This window comes from Myotis brandtii, unplaced genomic scaffold, assembly GCF_000412655.1.
Source record: "Myotis brandtii unplaced genomic scaffold, ASM41265v1 scaffold179, whole genome shotgun sequence".
Lineage (NCBI taxonomy): Eukaryota > Metazoa > Chordata > Mammalia > Chiroptera > Vespertilionidae > Myotis > Myotis brandtii.
Window position 1 is genome coordinate 6,815,276 of NW_005356635.1, and position 12,023 is coordinate 6,827,298.

The 12,023-nt window shown below is 40.8% G+C and overlaps 1 protein-coding gene across 2 annotated transcripts in view; it reads right to left on the reverse strand.

Annotated features, from left to right (window-relative positions):
- GYG1 (glycogenin 1) overlaps positions 1-11,995 on the reverse strand; it is a 42,696-nt gene extending 30,701 nt beyond the window's left edge. Inside the window, exons 1-4 of one of the 2 annotated variants that reach the window (XM_014537461.1) lie at positions 11,928-11,995; positions 10,322-10,457; positions 7,726-7,900; positions 7,305-7,467 (exon numbers count right to left, since the gene is read on the reverse strand). In XM_014537461.1, coding sequence (XP_014392947.1) covers positions 7,305-7,467; positions 7,726-7,900; positions 10,322-10,457; positions 11,928-11,964 — 511 coding nt within the window. In that variant the 5' untranslated portion in view covers positions 11,965-11,995. The remainder of the gene's footprint in view (positions 1-7,304; positions 7,468-7,725; positions 7,901-10,321; positions 10,458-11,927) is intronic. The other variant, XM_005863486.2, reaches the window with a different exon arrangement.
- Positions 11,996-12,023: the final 28 nt, after the last annotated feature.

Genomic DNA, 12,023 nt, shown 5'->3' on the forward strand with positions numbered 1-12,023 from the left:
GGAGGGGAGTTATGGGGGAAAAAAGAGAAACAACTGTAATAATCTGAACAATAAAGATTTATTTTTTTTAAAAAAGAAGAAATAGAAAGGGAGGAAGGAATATAGGCATAAAGAATAAAAATGGCAACAAACAAGTACCTATCAATAATAAGCTTAAATGGACTAAATGCTCCAATCAAAAGACATAGGGTAGCTGAATGGATACAAAAGTATGATCCATATATATGCTGTCTACAAGAGAACCACCTTAGAACAAAGGACTCACACAGACTGAAAGTGAAAGTATGGGGGGGAAAATTTTCAGGCTAATGGAAGTGAAAAAAAAGCAATACTTATATCTCACAAAATAGACCTGAAAGTGAAGGCCATAAAAAGAAATAAGGAAGGCCACTTCATAATATTAAAAGAATTGACTAAACAAAAGGCTGTAACTCTGGTAAGCACATATGCACCCAATACAGGAGCATCCAAATATATATAAAAAACTTCTAGAAGATATCAAGGGAGAGATCAAGCAGCAATACAATCATACCCCACGGACATAACTGGATAAATCTTCTAGACAATAAAACAACAAGAACAGCAATCCTAAATGACATTCTAGAACAGATGGAACTAACTGACACCTTCAGAACATTCCACACCAAAGCTACAGAATACACATTCTTCTCAAGTGCACATGGGACATTTTCAAAGATAGACCACATGTTAGGACACAGGCTAAGACTCTACAAACTCAAGAAGACTGAAATCATACCAAGCTTTTTCTCAGACCACAATGGCATGAAATTAGAAATCAGTACAATAAAAATGCTCAAACACAATCAACCATATGGAGGCTATAGTATGTTATTAAACAACGAATGGGTTACCAAAGAGATCAAAGAAGAAATAAAAAACATCCTGAAAACAAATGAAAATAAAAACACAACAATCCCAAAGCTATGGGACACACTGAAAGTAGTCCTGAGATGGAAGTTCATAGCACTACAAGCCTACATCAAGAAATAAAAAAAATTTTAGTAAGTTATCTAACATTACAACTTAGAAAATTAGAAAGAGAACAGGAAGAAAAGGCCTTCTACAGTAAGTAGAAAGAAAAAAATAACAAAAATCAGAATGTATATAAATGAAACAGAGACAAAAAGAAACAAACAAAATCCCAAAAGATCAATAAAACCAAGAGCTGGTTCTTCAAAAGAATAAATAAGATTGATGAACCTCTAGCCAGACTCATCAAGAAACAAAGAGAGGACCCAAATAAACAAAATGAGAAATGAAAGAGGTGAAGTAACAACTGACACCACAGAAATACAAAGGATCGTAAAAAAAAAAAATACTATGAACGACTTTATTCCAACAAACATCAAATTGCATTAAGGCTGCTTTCTTCAAATTAAGCATCAAGTGCATCAGTTTCATCACACCTGAGTGTGTGGAGCCAGAACTGCTGATTAGTATCTATGATATCATGGCCTCTTCCCTCTCACTGCTAACAGGTCCAGAAGTTAACCTTATCTTGTCACATTTTATAAAATGCTGGTTTATAGCTATTTCACAACAGATATTGTTCAACTTTCAGGAAATGTGTAACTTCAGTTGTGAAGTAAATGGCAAGACAGTTTGCAAATACAAACACCAGTATAGGAACTTAAGATACTTTGCTATGGGAAGTTAGGTGCCAGCCAGTTATGAATCAGGTATGTAGTCACTGGCTCTAAATTCTAATACTTTAGATTCTGGGAGGAAAGAAGTCAAGGTACCTAGCACGACTTGCCATCTTAGGATTATTCTCTTGGCCAGCACTGGTGATTGGGGGTAATGATGTGTGACTGAGGACTAGAAGTGACTAGAAGCTTGACAGCTACATTCTTTCCCATTAGAAGAGCTGTGAAAGCAGCTGCAAATGCTCAGTCATCAGCAGCCTTGTCAGTGGACACCAGGCCCCATCACTTTTTGTTGAATGTATGCAATAAATTAAGCAAGACTTGCAAAATATTCAGACTGAGATATAGTCATGTGCAAACCAGTTTTCTTTAATACCAGTCTAAAAATTCGGGGGCTTAAGCCCCCTGTTCAGGAAAACGGGGAGAGAAAGGGGGTGGGCAGATACCTGTGAATGTTAGAAAATGTATGGTACAGTGAAAAGTCTGAAACTGTTCATCTCACCTGTGGCATAACACACAAAATTGGGCACTGTATGGAAAACCTGAGGCACTGCAAGGTTACTGCCATTAAACAGGATGTAGCTCACAAAGAAATATTCTATTAATATTAAGCATAAGTCCAATAAGTCTTTATGTCACACAGGTATGGATTCCATAAGATAGTACAGTGGTCCCTCCTTATCTGCAGGGGATACATTCCAAGACCCCCAGTGGATGCCTGAAACTGCAAATAGTACCAAACCCTATATACTGTTTTTTCCTATACATATATACATGCATACGTACATGTATACTTTATGGCTTCTCTTTGGCATTTCTGAATTGCCAGTCTCACTACTCTTGCACTTTGGGGCCATTACTAAATAAAATAAGGGTTACTTGAATACAAGCACAGCAACACCCAGTCAATCTGATAACCAAGATGGCTAACAGGTAGGAAGCATATACAATGTGGAGATGCTGGAGAAAGGGATAACTCAGGATGGACCAGAACAGTATGAGATTTCATCATGCTACTCAGAATGGCATGCAATTTACAACTTATAAATTGTTTCTTTCTTGAATTTTCCATGTTTAGTATTTTTGGACCACGGTTGACCACAGATAACAAAACACAAAAGCAAAACTGTGGAAAAGGGGGGGACTACTGCAAACCCCTCCAAATAGGAGCAGGTTCCCACAACACGAGTGAACATTCTCTGATAAGTAAAGTTTATCAACACATTCAGTGAAAACAACCTTGCAGTTAGGAGCTCCTATTAATTTAAACAACATATTGAGAATAACTATACGTTCCATCTGCATAGTTAAATTTTCAACTGTCAATTAAGCAGTTTTATTAAGAGAAAATTCAACCCTTCACCACCAAGAGCTAATGAGTGGAACACCGTAAGAAAGGCCAGCTTCTGAAACACTGCAGCTGAGAAGGAAGCATGCTGCAGGCACAGGAAACCTCTCAGCGGGTTCAGATTCTGGCTGCAAAAGCAGAAAGTACTGTCTAGTTGAACACTGTTTACAGGTCCCTGCTTCTTAATAAATTCACCTACCCTTCTAGCATCTCTATTTTTTTTTTTACCATACTGCAATATAGTTTTTAACCTTTTATTTTTGTTTTTTTAGGTTAATTTTATAATTTATTTTAATTCTATAGAAAAAAGGACTTTCATAGGGCAACCCGGGAACACTGTTCATGCTATTCTTGCAGCACAAAGTATAAGAAAATATACTAGAACTCCTTCCAATGTACTTTTTTATTTGTTTAATTAAATCTTTATTGTTGTAAGTATTACACATGTTCCTTTTTCCCCCATTGACCCCTTCCAGCCTGCCCCTGTCCCCCGCCCAAGGCCTTCACTACCCTATTGTCTGTGTCCCTGGGTTATGCATATATGCATACAAGTTCTTTGGTTGATCTCTTCCCACCCACCTACCTTCCCTCTGAGATTCCACACTCTGTTCCATGCTTCTATGTCTCTGGATCTATTTTGTTTATCAGTTTATTCTGTTCATTAGATTCCACATATGAGTGAGATCATGTGATACTTATCTTTCTCTGACTTGCTTATTTTGCTGAGCATAATACTCTCCAGGTCTCTCCATGCTGTCTCAACGAGTATGAGACTCTTCTTTTTTTACTGCTTGCATAGTATTCCACGGTGTAAAATGTACCACTGCTTTTTTATCCACTCATCTACTGATGGGCACTTGCGCTGTTTCCAGATCTTAGCTATTGTAAATTGTGCTGCTATGAACACAGGGATGCATAAATTCTTTCTGATTGGTGTTTTAGATTTCTAAGGATATATTCCTAGAAGTGGGATTACTGGGTAAAATGGCAGTGCCATATTTAATTTTTTAAGGAAACTCCATACTGTGTTCCATAATGGCTGCATCAGCATGCATTCCCACCAGCAGTGTACTACAGTTCCCTTTTCTCCACATCCTCACCAGCACTTGTCATTTACTGATGGTAGTCATTCTGACAGGAGTAAGGTGATACCTCATTGTCATTTTCATCGGCATCTCTCTGATGATCAGTGATTTTGAGCATTTTTCATGTCTCTTGGCCATCTGTATGTCCAGCCCTTACGCCCTCTGCACTTCCTACCAGTCTCTATGCATCTTCACTTTCCATTCTTGGTTATCAGGGTTCTCTCCAACTATTCTTGAGTCAATTTTTCAGGGTGGTTTTTCTCTATTTTAGTTGTATTTCCAGTTTGGTCCTGGGAGAGTGTCAGTGTAGCTTCCATGTACTCCTCTGCCATATATACATATAATTGATATTTTACAGAGAGGAAGGGAGGATAGAGAGTTAGAAACATCGATGAGAGAGAAACATCGATCAGCTGCCTCCTGCACACTCCCTACTGGGGATGTGCCCGCAACCACGGTACATGCCCTTGACCGGAATCGAACCTGGGACCCTTGAGTCCGCAGGCTGACGCTCTATCCACTGAGCCAAACCAGTTAGGGCTCCTCTACCATTTTTAAGCCCCCTTCCAATTTACTCTTGGCCCTGATTCCAAATCCAGAGTTCTTTCCACCAGGAAAGCAACCCTATACTGACAGAAAGAAGTCTAGACTTGGGTCCTGATACTGGGCCCAAATTTGGATCTATTTTTGTTTCTAGCACCTCTTGATTTTATTTATTTATTTTTAAAATATATTTTTATTGATTTTAGAAAGGAAGGGAGAGGGGGAGAGGGGGGGAGGGGGAGAGAGGGAGAAACATCAATGATGAGAGAGTATCATTGATCGGCTGCCTTCTGCATGCTCTCTACTGGGGATCAAACCCGCAATCCAGGATGTGCCCTGAGACTTGAACTGTGACCTCCTGGTTCATAGGTCAACACTCAACCACTGAGCCACACTGGCCAGGTGAGCACCTCTTGATTTTAGAATAACTTAGATAATCCAGGTTGGTCTCCACCAGGTAATTAGTTTACATTCTAAAACTGTCACCATGGCACACTACTGTCTGGTATCCAAACTCTTCTCTCCCAATACCACCATCTCATGCTCTTTTACATTAGAATGGAATTCTCTTTACACTCTTATAATCATGTGGATTTCAGGCCACTGGGTCTACTTTAGAATGTGATTCACTTACTGGAATTGAGAATTCACACTGAATTTCTGACAGGATTACATTATTTCCTTCAAATTTGATGAGAGGAGGTAAAGAAAGCTACACTCTTGCAGGAAGGTTAAGACAAACAGTGGACTTCTGCTAAAAGTACTCTCACCTTCCTTTTATGCAAAGGCAACTTTTAGTATAAGCAGTAGAAATAAGGAATACATGTTTTGAATTCAAATATTAATACAGCTTTCATTCCTTATATGAAAGGGAAACAGTAGGAGCTAAAAAAATAAGTCAGTAAAGTGAAGAAGTTATACTTGGCCCTGCCCACAATGAGCACTCAATATATTACTTCTTACTCAAGACTGATTAATGTCAGATGCTGCCATTTATTACAGTCCAGACAGCTCTACTCATTGTCCTGGAGCATGTAATGTCCTGGACAGAGCAGTTTCTCAGCCTTAGCATTACTGACATTTTAGATAGAAAACACTTTGCTGTGCACTGTCCTGTATGTTGTAGGATATTCAGCAGCACACCTAACCTCCACTCACTAAATGTCAGTGGCATCTTCCCCACTCAGCTGCAACAACTAAAAATGTCTCCAGACATTGCCAAATCACCCCAGGCTGAGAACTACTGGCACAGAACATAAACTAACCAAATAGTGAAATAAGATTAAGACTTAAACTTCCTTAGTCTTTTCAATAACATTTCAAATAGCTGCATATTCCAAATCCTCAAATGACTAAACAGAATTCAATTTCAGTGAACAGCAACATCAAAAAACCAATTTCAGTGTTATGTATAACTTAAAATGTTTTCATTTTCAATCTCTTAACTTCAGACAAACTTTTCGATTTAATTTTTTAATTTAGAAAGTCTAATTTTGAGATTTTGACTTTTAGATTTATAACTAGTTAATGGAAATGAATCCTATCTGCACTGAAGCCAGAACCTTATGTGCATGAGGAAAGCTGTTTCTGCTAGTTCAAAAGATCTACTCAATGAAAATCTCAAGTCTGCTCTAAGAGGGGAGTGAGGAGGAAAAAGCCCCTTAGGGCCTGGTCTGCTGCAGAGCTCAGGCTCTGGCCCAGCCCTGCATTCCTGGCCTGGGCTTTTGCCACAATGTCAAGTATCTGACAGTGAGTCACTGCTGAGAGGGCTTCTCCTGAGGCATGTCTTTCTTCCTGGATACACGGGGTCTTTCCTTTATTCAAAAGGTTCATCAACATTAATTTTTAAAAAGCTGCTTTTGCATTTAACTAGTAGTTTTGTCTTATTGTGTATGGTTTTGTTGTTTAAAAAAACACAGCTTTTTATTTCAGAGACTGTCCTGAAATAGAAGCATACCTACTAATTCATTTAATCAAAATTCTCCAGAGAATGTGAGACCCTAAATAACAAGTAGTCAGAACCTTTCTATGTATACATACCCCTACAGATACACTTATCATTATGGAAAATGGATGCTGACTTCACCAGTGATCACTCTTCAGCCTTACAGATGCCATTCTATCTGATGCAAAGCCTTACAGAGAATGAGAATATGGAGACAAAGATTGTTCATGTAAACAGCCTATCTTATTTTTTAATGTCTCCTAAGAGGATAGAGCCAAATTATTAGGTTTACTCCTCCAATTTCCATGGAGACAACACTTGGTCCTATTAGGTCTTGCATGTAAGTTTACTCGGGTTTAAAAATAGTTGTTCAAGTTTTCTATTTGCCTCTTAGTCTTTTGAATTCTTGAATAATCATGATTCATTTATCATACTCTAATTTACTAGTAGACACAGGAAAACCAATAAAGGTAAGACTATAAACTGCCTGTCCTAGTTAGGATACTCTTATATACCTATAGAAAAAAGATGCAGGTGCACACACAAACACACTAGTATTTCCAAAGTACACAACATAAAAAGCTTGCTACACCTCATGTAATGCTGTGTTCCAGGCACAAGGAACCACAACAACAATATCCCTGAGAAGAGCACCTCATAGAATTTACTAATAGCTGATCAGATAAAGAGATAACATGATAAAGAGATATACATACCATCAAAACTACCTTGCTCGGAAGCAACACGCAGCAGCTGGCTGTATGTTTCCACTGAAGGCTGATACACAAAAACTCCGGAATTGAAGCAGTCAGGCCACCCGGGGTCTGGAGCTGCTGACAATTCTTCTCTCTCAAAAAGATCATCAATATTTGCTAGGACCTGATTCAAAGAGGGGGAGGGACAGCATTACAAAAATGTTCTTAAGCTCTCTCTAAGCCATCCAACACAAAAGACGCAATCTGTTGCTGGTCTTAACTGTTCAGATGACAGCTGTAAGGCAGCCTGGGCCTGCTTTTCTTCATCACCTGACACTTGTTTGAATCTGAACTTTACGGTCAAGTCTTGGCAGCGTTCCGCTAATGCCTAACCAATCACAGCTACCATATACATCCTTTTAGCCGTCAAAGCCACACTCACCAGAGTATCTGCATCCATGAACACACATTTTGAATACTGTGTAAGTGACCAGCAGTGGAGCTTAGTTAAGGTAACACCCAATTCAGGCCTCTTCATTAAGGTCAGATGAGCAGAATCACCACTGTCCAAAACATCTACCATGATGACTTCATCGAAGACTGTCTCTAAAACTTTCCTGTCAAAATAAAATTCAAAAACAGTGCTTAGCATCTTTTCAGAACAAGTGACATCTACCATAAGACTGCATTTTTATTAGCCTATCCATGCATTAGTAGGGCAAGTTATTACTTTGGCATAGCACAATCTCTTAAATATGTCCTCATTTACTTCAGGACAAATTATGTTATTTTGCATGTGCAATTAACTTCACTAAAATAATAACTGCTTATTGGTGAGTATGAAGCACTTGTCTTAAGACACTCTTATAGAAGTTTCTTATTTTTTACTGTACCACTGAACACCAGGCAAACTGCGGCAACAGCTGTGAAAGTGACTCGCACGTGGTAAGAATGCATCTTTGCAACAGCCTATGTATTTACACTATCTTATTAGAACTGATTCTTTCCGATTATCACATATTTTTACAAATGATGCTGAGTGAAGTACATATAATGTCTGCAATGAAGCCTGTAACTAATCACTTTTGCTAAAGAAGTTAACAGAGAATGGCCTAAACTTGTCTCAAAAGAAGCTATTTTTTAAAAAAATATATTTTATTGACTTTTTACAGAGAGGAATAGAGAGTTAGAAACATCGATGAGAGAAACATCAATCAGCTGCCTCCTGCACACTCCCTACTGGGGATGTACATGCCCTTGACCAGAATCGAACCTGGGACCCTTGAGTCTGCAGGCTGATGCTCTATCCACTGAGCCAAACCGGTTAGGGCAAAAAAAGCTATTTTTAAGAATAGAATGTAACCAGCATTTATGATGTGCTTAGCACTCCTAGCATAAAGAGAGACTCACTTCCGTTTGTGAAGTACAACACTTCTCCATGTCCCCAATTAAAGATTTATTTTAGGAAGCAATCTGAAAGTGGTGAGGGGAGTATACTTAGTAAGACACTAAACTCAACCTAAGTTAAAACATGATACAGATCATAACTGAGAGTTTTTAATATCAGACATGCACAACAAAACTGGTGCTGTATTATCTGTCTCCAGAGCTGTCCAAGAATATGTTCTAGTTCGCACAATAAACTTGATCTTATTGAAAAGAAATGGTACCATTTACCACAGTAAAGGTGTGGGGGTGGACTATCCTCTTATATATATCCTCTTATATATATCCCCATAAATAAACTACAAATTAGGATATACACATTAGGAGATAATTTATTTGTTGTTGTTGTTAATTGATTTTTAGAGAGAGAGGGGGAGATAGAGAAACATCAATGTGACAGAGAAAAATCAATTGGTTGCCTCCCGTACACACCCAGACTGGGGATCAAACCCACAAACTAGGTATGTGCCCTGACTAGGATTGGAACCCGAAACCTTTTGGTGTATGGGACAACGCTCCAACCAACCAAGTCACCAGGCCAGGGCTAGGAGATAAACTTTCTTGCATTTTCCTAAAGTACCCTTTAGAACAGCGGTTCTCAACCTGTTGGTCGCGACCCCTTTGGCGGTCGAATGACCCTTTCACAGGGGTTGCCTAAGACCATCCTGCATATCAGATATTTACATTACGATTCCTAACAGTAGCAACATTACAGTTATGAAGTAGCAACGAAAATAATTTTATGGTTGGGTCACAACATGAGGAACTGTATTTAAAGGGCCAGAGGTTGAGAACCACTGCTTTAGAAACAAGGTTGCTTGTGTACATGTATGCATGTAGATATATATGTATAGATGTATGTTCTCCTTTTCAGAGGTCCTTAGCATGTGCTCACATATTTTGAAAAAAGTCACAAAAAGATGTTTTCAATTTCTAAGAGGGATAAAAGAATGCCAAAATAAACACAATACAGAGTAGCTAGTGTGCCCAGATATTTTTAAAGTTAGTATTAGGAAGTAGGTAGTTCACTCAGATACTTCAAAATTTAATTCCAACAAATCAAAGTGAATAACCCAAACAACAAGCAGCTGTGCCCTTCGGGCTGCTCTCCTAGCACAACCCCAAATTCAGAAAGTCCTTTGGCAAATATACCAATTTATTAATCTGTAAATAAAGATCTTTAGGATGCAAATGTCAATGACAGTGGAGAAAACTGCTATTTTCTTTGAAAGTCACCTGAGGTTTCCCTGGTTTGAAACAGGAAACCAAACAGCCCCTGCTGCATTTTGGTAAAGGAGTGCATGTGAAGTGTGACTACATGAAGGGAATGCCTGTATGGAAACCCACACCCTGAGGACTTACTTGTTAAGGGGGAGTCAATCTACTCCTCACGTCACAGAAGGGAGCTTCGCTAGAATATCTCCCGTAAACTAGACAGAGGTTTCATACCCTGAAATCCTTCACTCAGCAACTCGAATCTTCCTCCCCCAGGTGCTCAAGCCCTGTAAAGGGTATGGCCTCAGTGCCCACTGATGCCAGCAATGGGAGAGGGATGTCAAAGCGCCACCACAGACAGGCAGCGCAGTGCTCACCTCATGGAGTCCGAGACCTGCGGAGTGGCGAGCACCGCCAGCCTCCTGGTGGTCCTGTGCTGTTTCAGAGACAAGGCCAGCACCAGGGCTCCTTTGGTGTAGGAATCATTTGTGGTCAGTGTAACAAAGGCCTGATCTTAATACAAAGAGGGAAAAAACAACACTCATTACAACCTTCTACCTTGAAAAAGCCACCCCAGGACCCATTGCAACCAATAATTTGGCAAAAATCAGTTCCTTTCTCAATCTGTCCTAATTTAGAATCCAAACAAGCTAAATTCTCAGACTAGCTTAACACTCAGAGGCAATTAACAGGTGGTGATGAAGCTATTCAGAAGTGCAATTTCTGTTTCTCCTGGGAGGTACCACAGACAGTATTTTCAGCCAAGCATAAATCTAACTAACAACTCCAATTGAGAGTTGAGAGCTGAAAGTGTCTGAAAGCAGAGGCCATATTCTTCATTCTGGCGCTTACATTTCTGCCAGGCCCTGGGCTTTTTATAGTTTTCTCAACCTGGAGCAAAGGCCTCCCACCACCCCTCAAGAGTCACTTTGAGTGTCTGCTCAAATGTCAGCTCCTCAAAGAGGCCTTGCCTCCTTAGTGCTTCTGACTAAACAGTGGCCAATGGCTGTTAAATGGACTTAAGAATCACCACAAGCTCATAAAGGTTCCTTGTTTTCCTTGGAGAAGCCAGCAGTACGTACCCCCTACCCTGCACTCATTCATTCTCATTCGCTCGCTCACACACACAACTGTCTCCAATAATCACCTAATTGCGGGGACCAAAGGCAAACAGAAGGACTATTGTTCCTGCTCAACAAACCCCACCCTGCCAAGACCACCGTCCCGCCTTAGGATTTCCCCAGTCCTTCCCTGGGGTAATTCTGGGGCATACTGTTTCTGAGGGGATTTTAACGACAGCAAGTTGGTGGGCACCCAAGTGTACAGGACTCTTAAGATCAAGCTCTGGCAGGGGTCATTTGGGGTCACTGTTGCCCAAACAGGGAGCTGGGACATTTTGTCACAAAGCCACTCTGTCTTAGGTTTCCTCATTCTCCCTTTGCCCATTTTCCAACGTGGAGGCAGGAGGCAGTGGAAATTCCACTGAGGGCTGAGAGGAAAGTGCATCCCCAGCCTCTGACCTGAGGGCCATCTTCACACAGTGTTGGGCTCTCTTCCAGGCAAGCCCACTATCGAGTTCTTGAAAGACTGGTGTTCCCCACCCCTGGAGGGTCCCAGCGTCCCGCCGGCGACACCTGTCCCTTGTCATGCCCATCGCCCTCTGTACTTGTTCGTCCAACCCATCCATCATAATAAGGCAACATTTCAGCCTGCCCCAAAGGCACTGAACGTGGGGCACAACGAGAGATATTTTCACTCAAAAGCGGTGCAGATTCCAGGGGATCCGGAAGAAAAGTTTAATAAAGGGAAGTAGGACTCAAGGGCTTCGGGAAACAAGGTGTGGATGGTTTCCAGGATGGAGCACGGGGCAGGACAAACGCGGAGGAGCGTGGGCTCTAGCAGCAGCCCTCGCGAACATCGCCAAGGGACAGGAAAGGCCAAAGACGGCGGCGGGAGCTCCCCCTTCCCACAGACGCGTCGCACCTGCAGTCTCTCCGCAGTTCACTGCTCTGAGTAACATCCCCCGCCATCAGCCTCCACACGGAGGACCAGTGACCTCCGCCCCGGGGCGGACCCGCC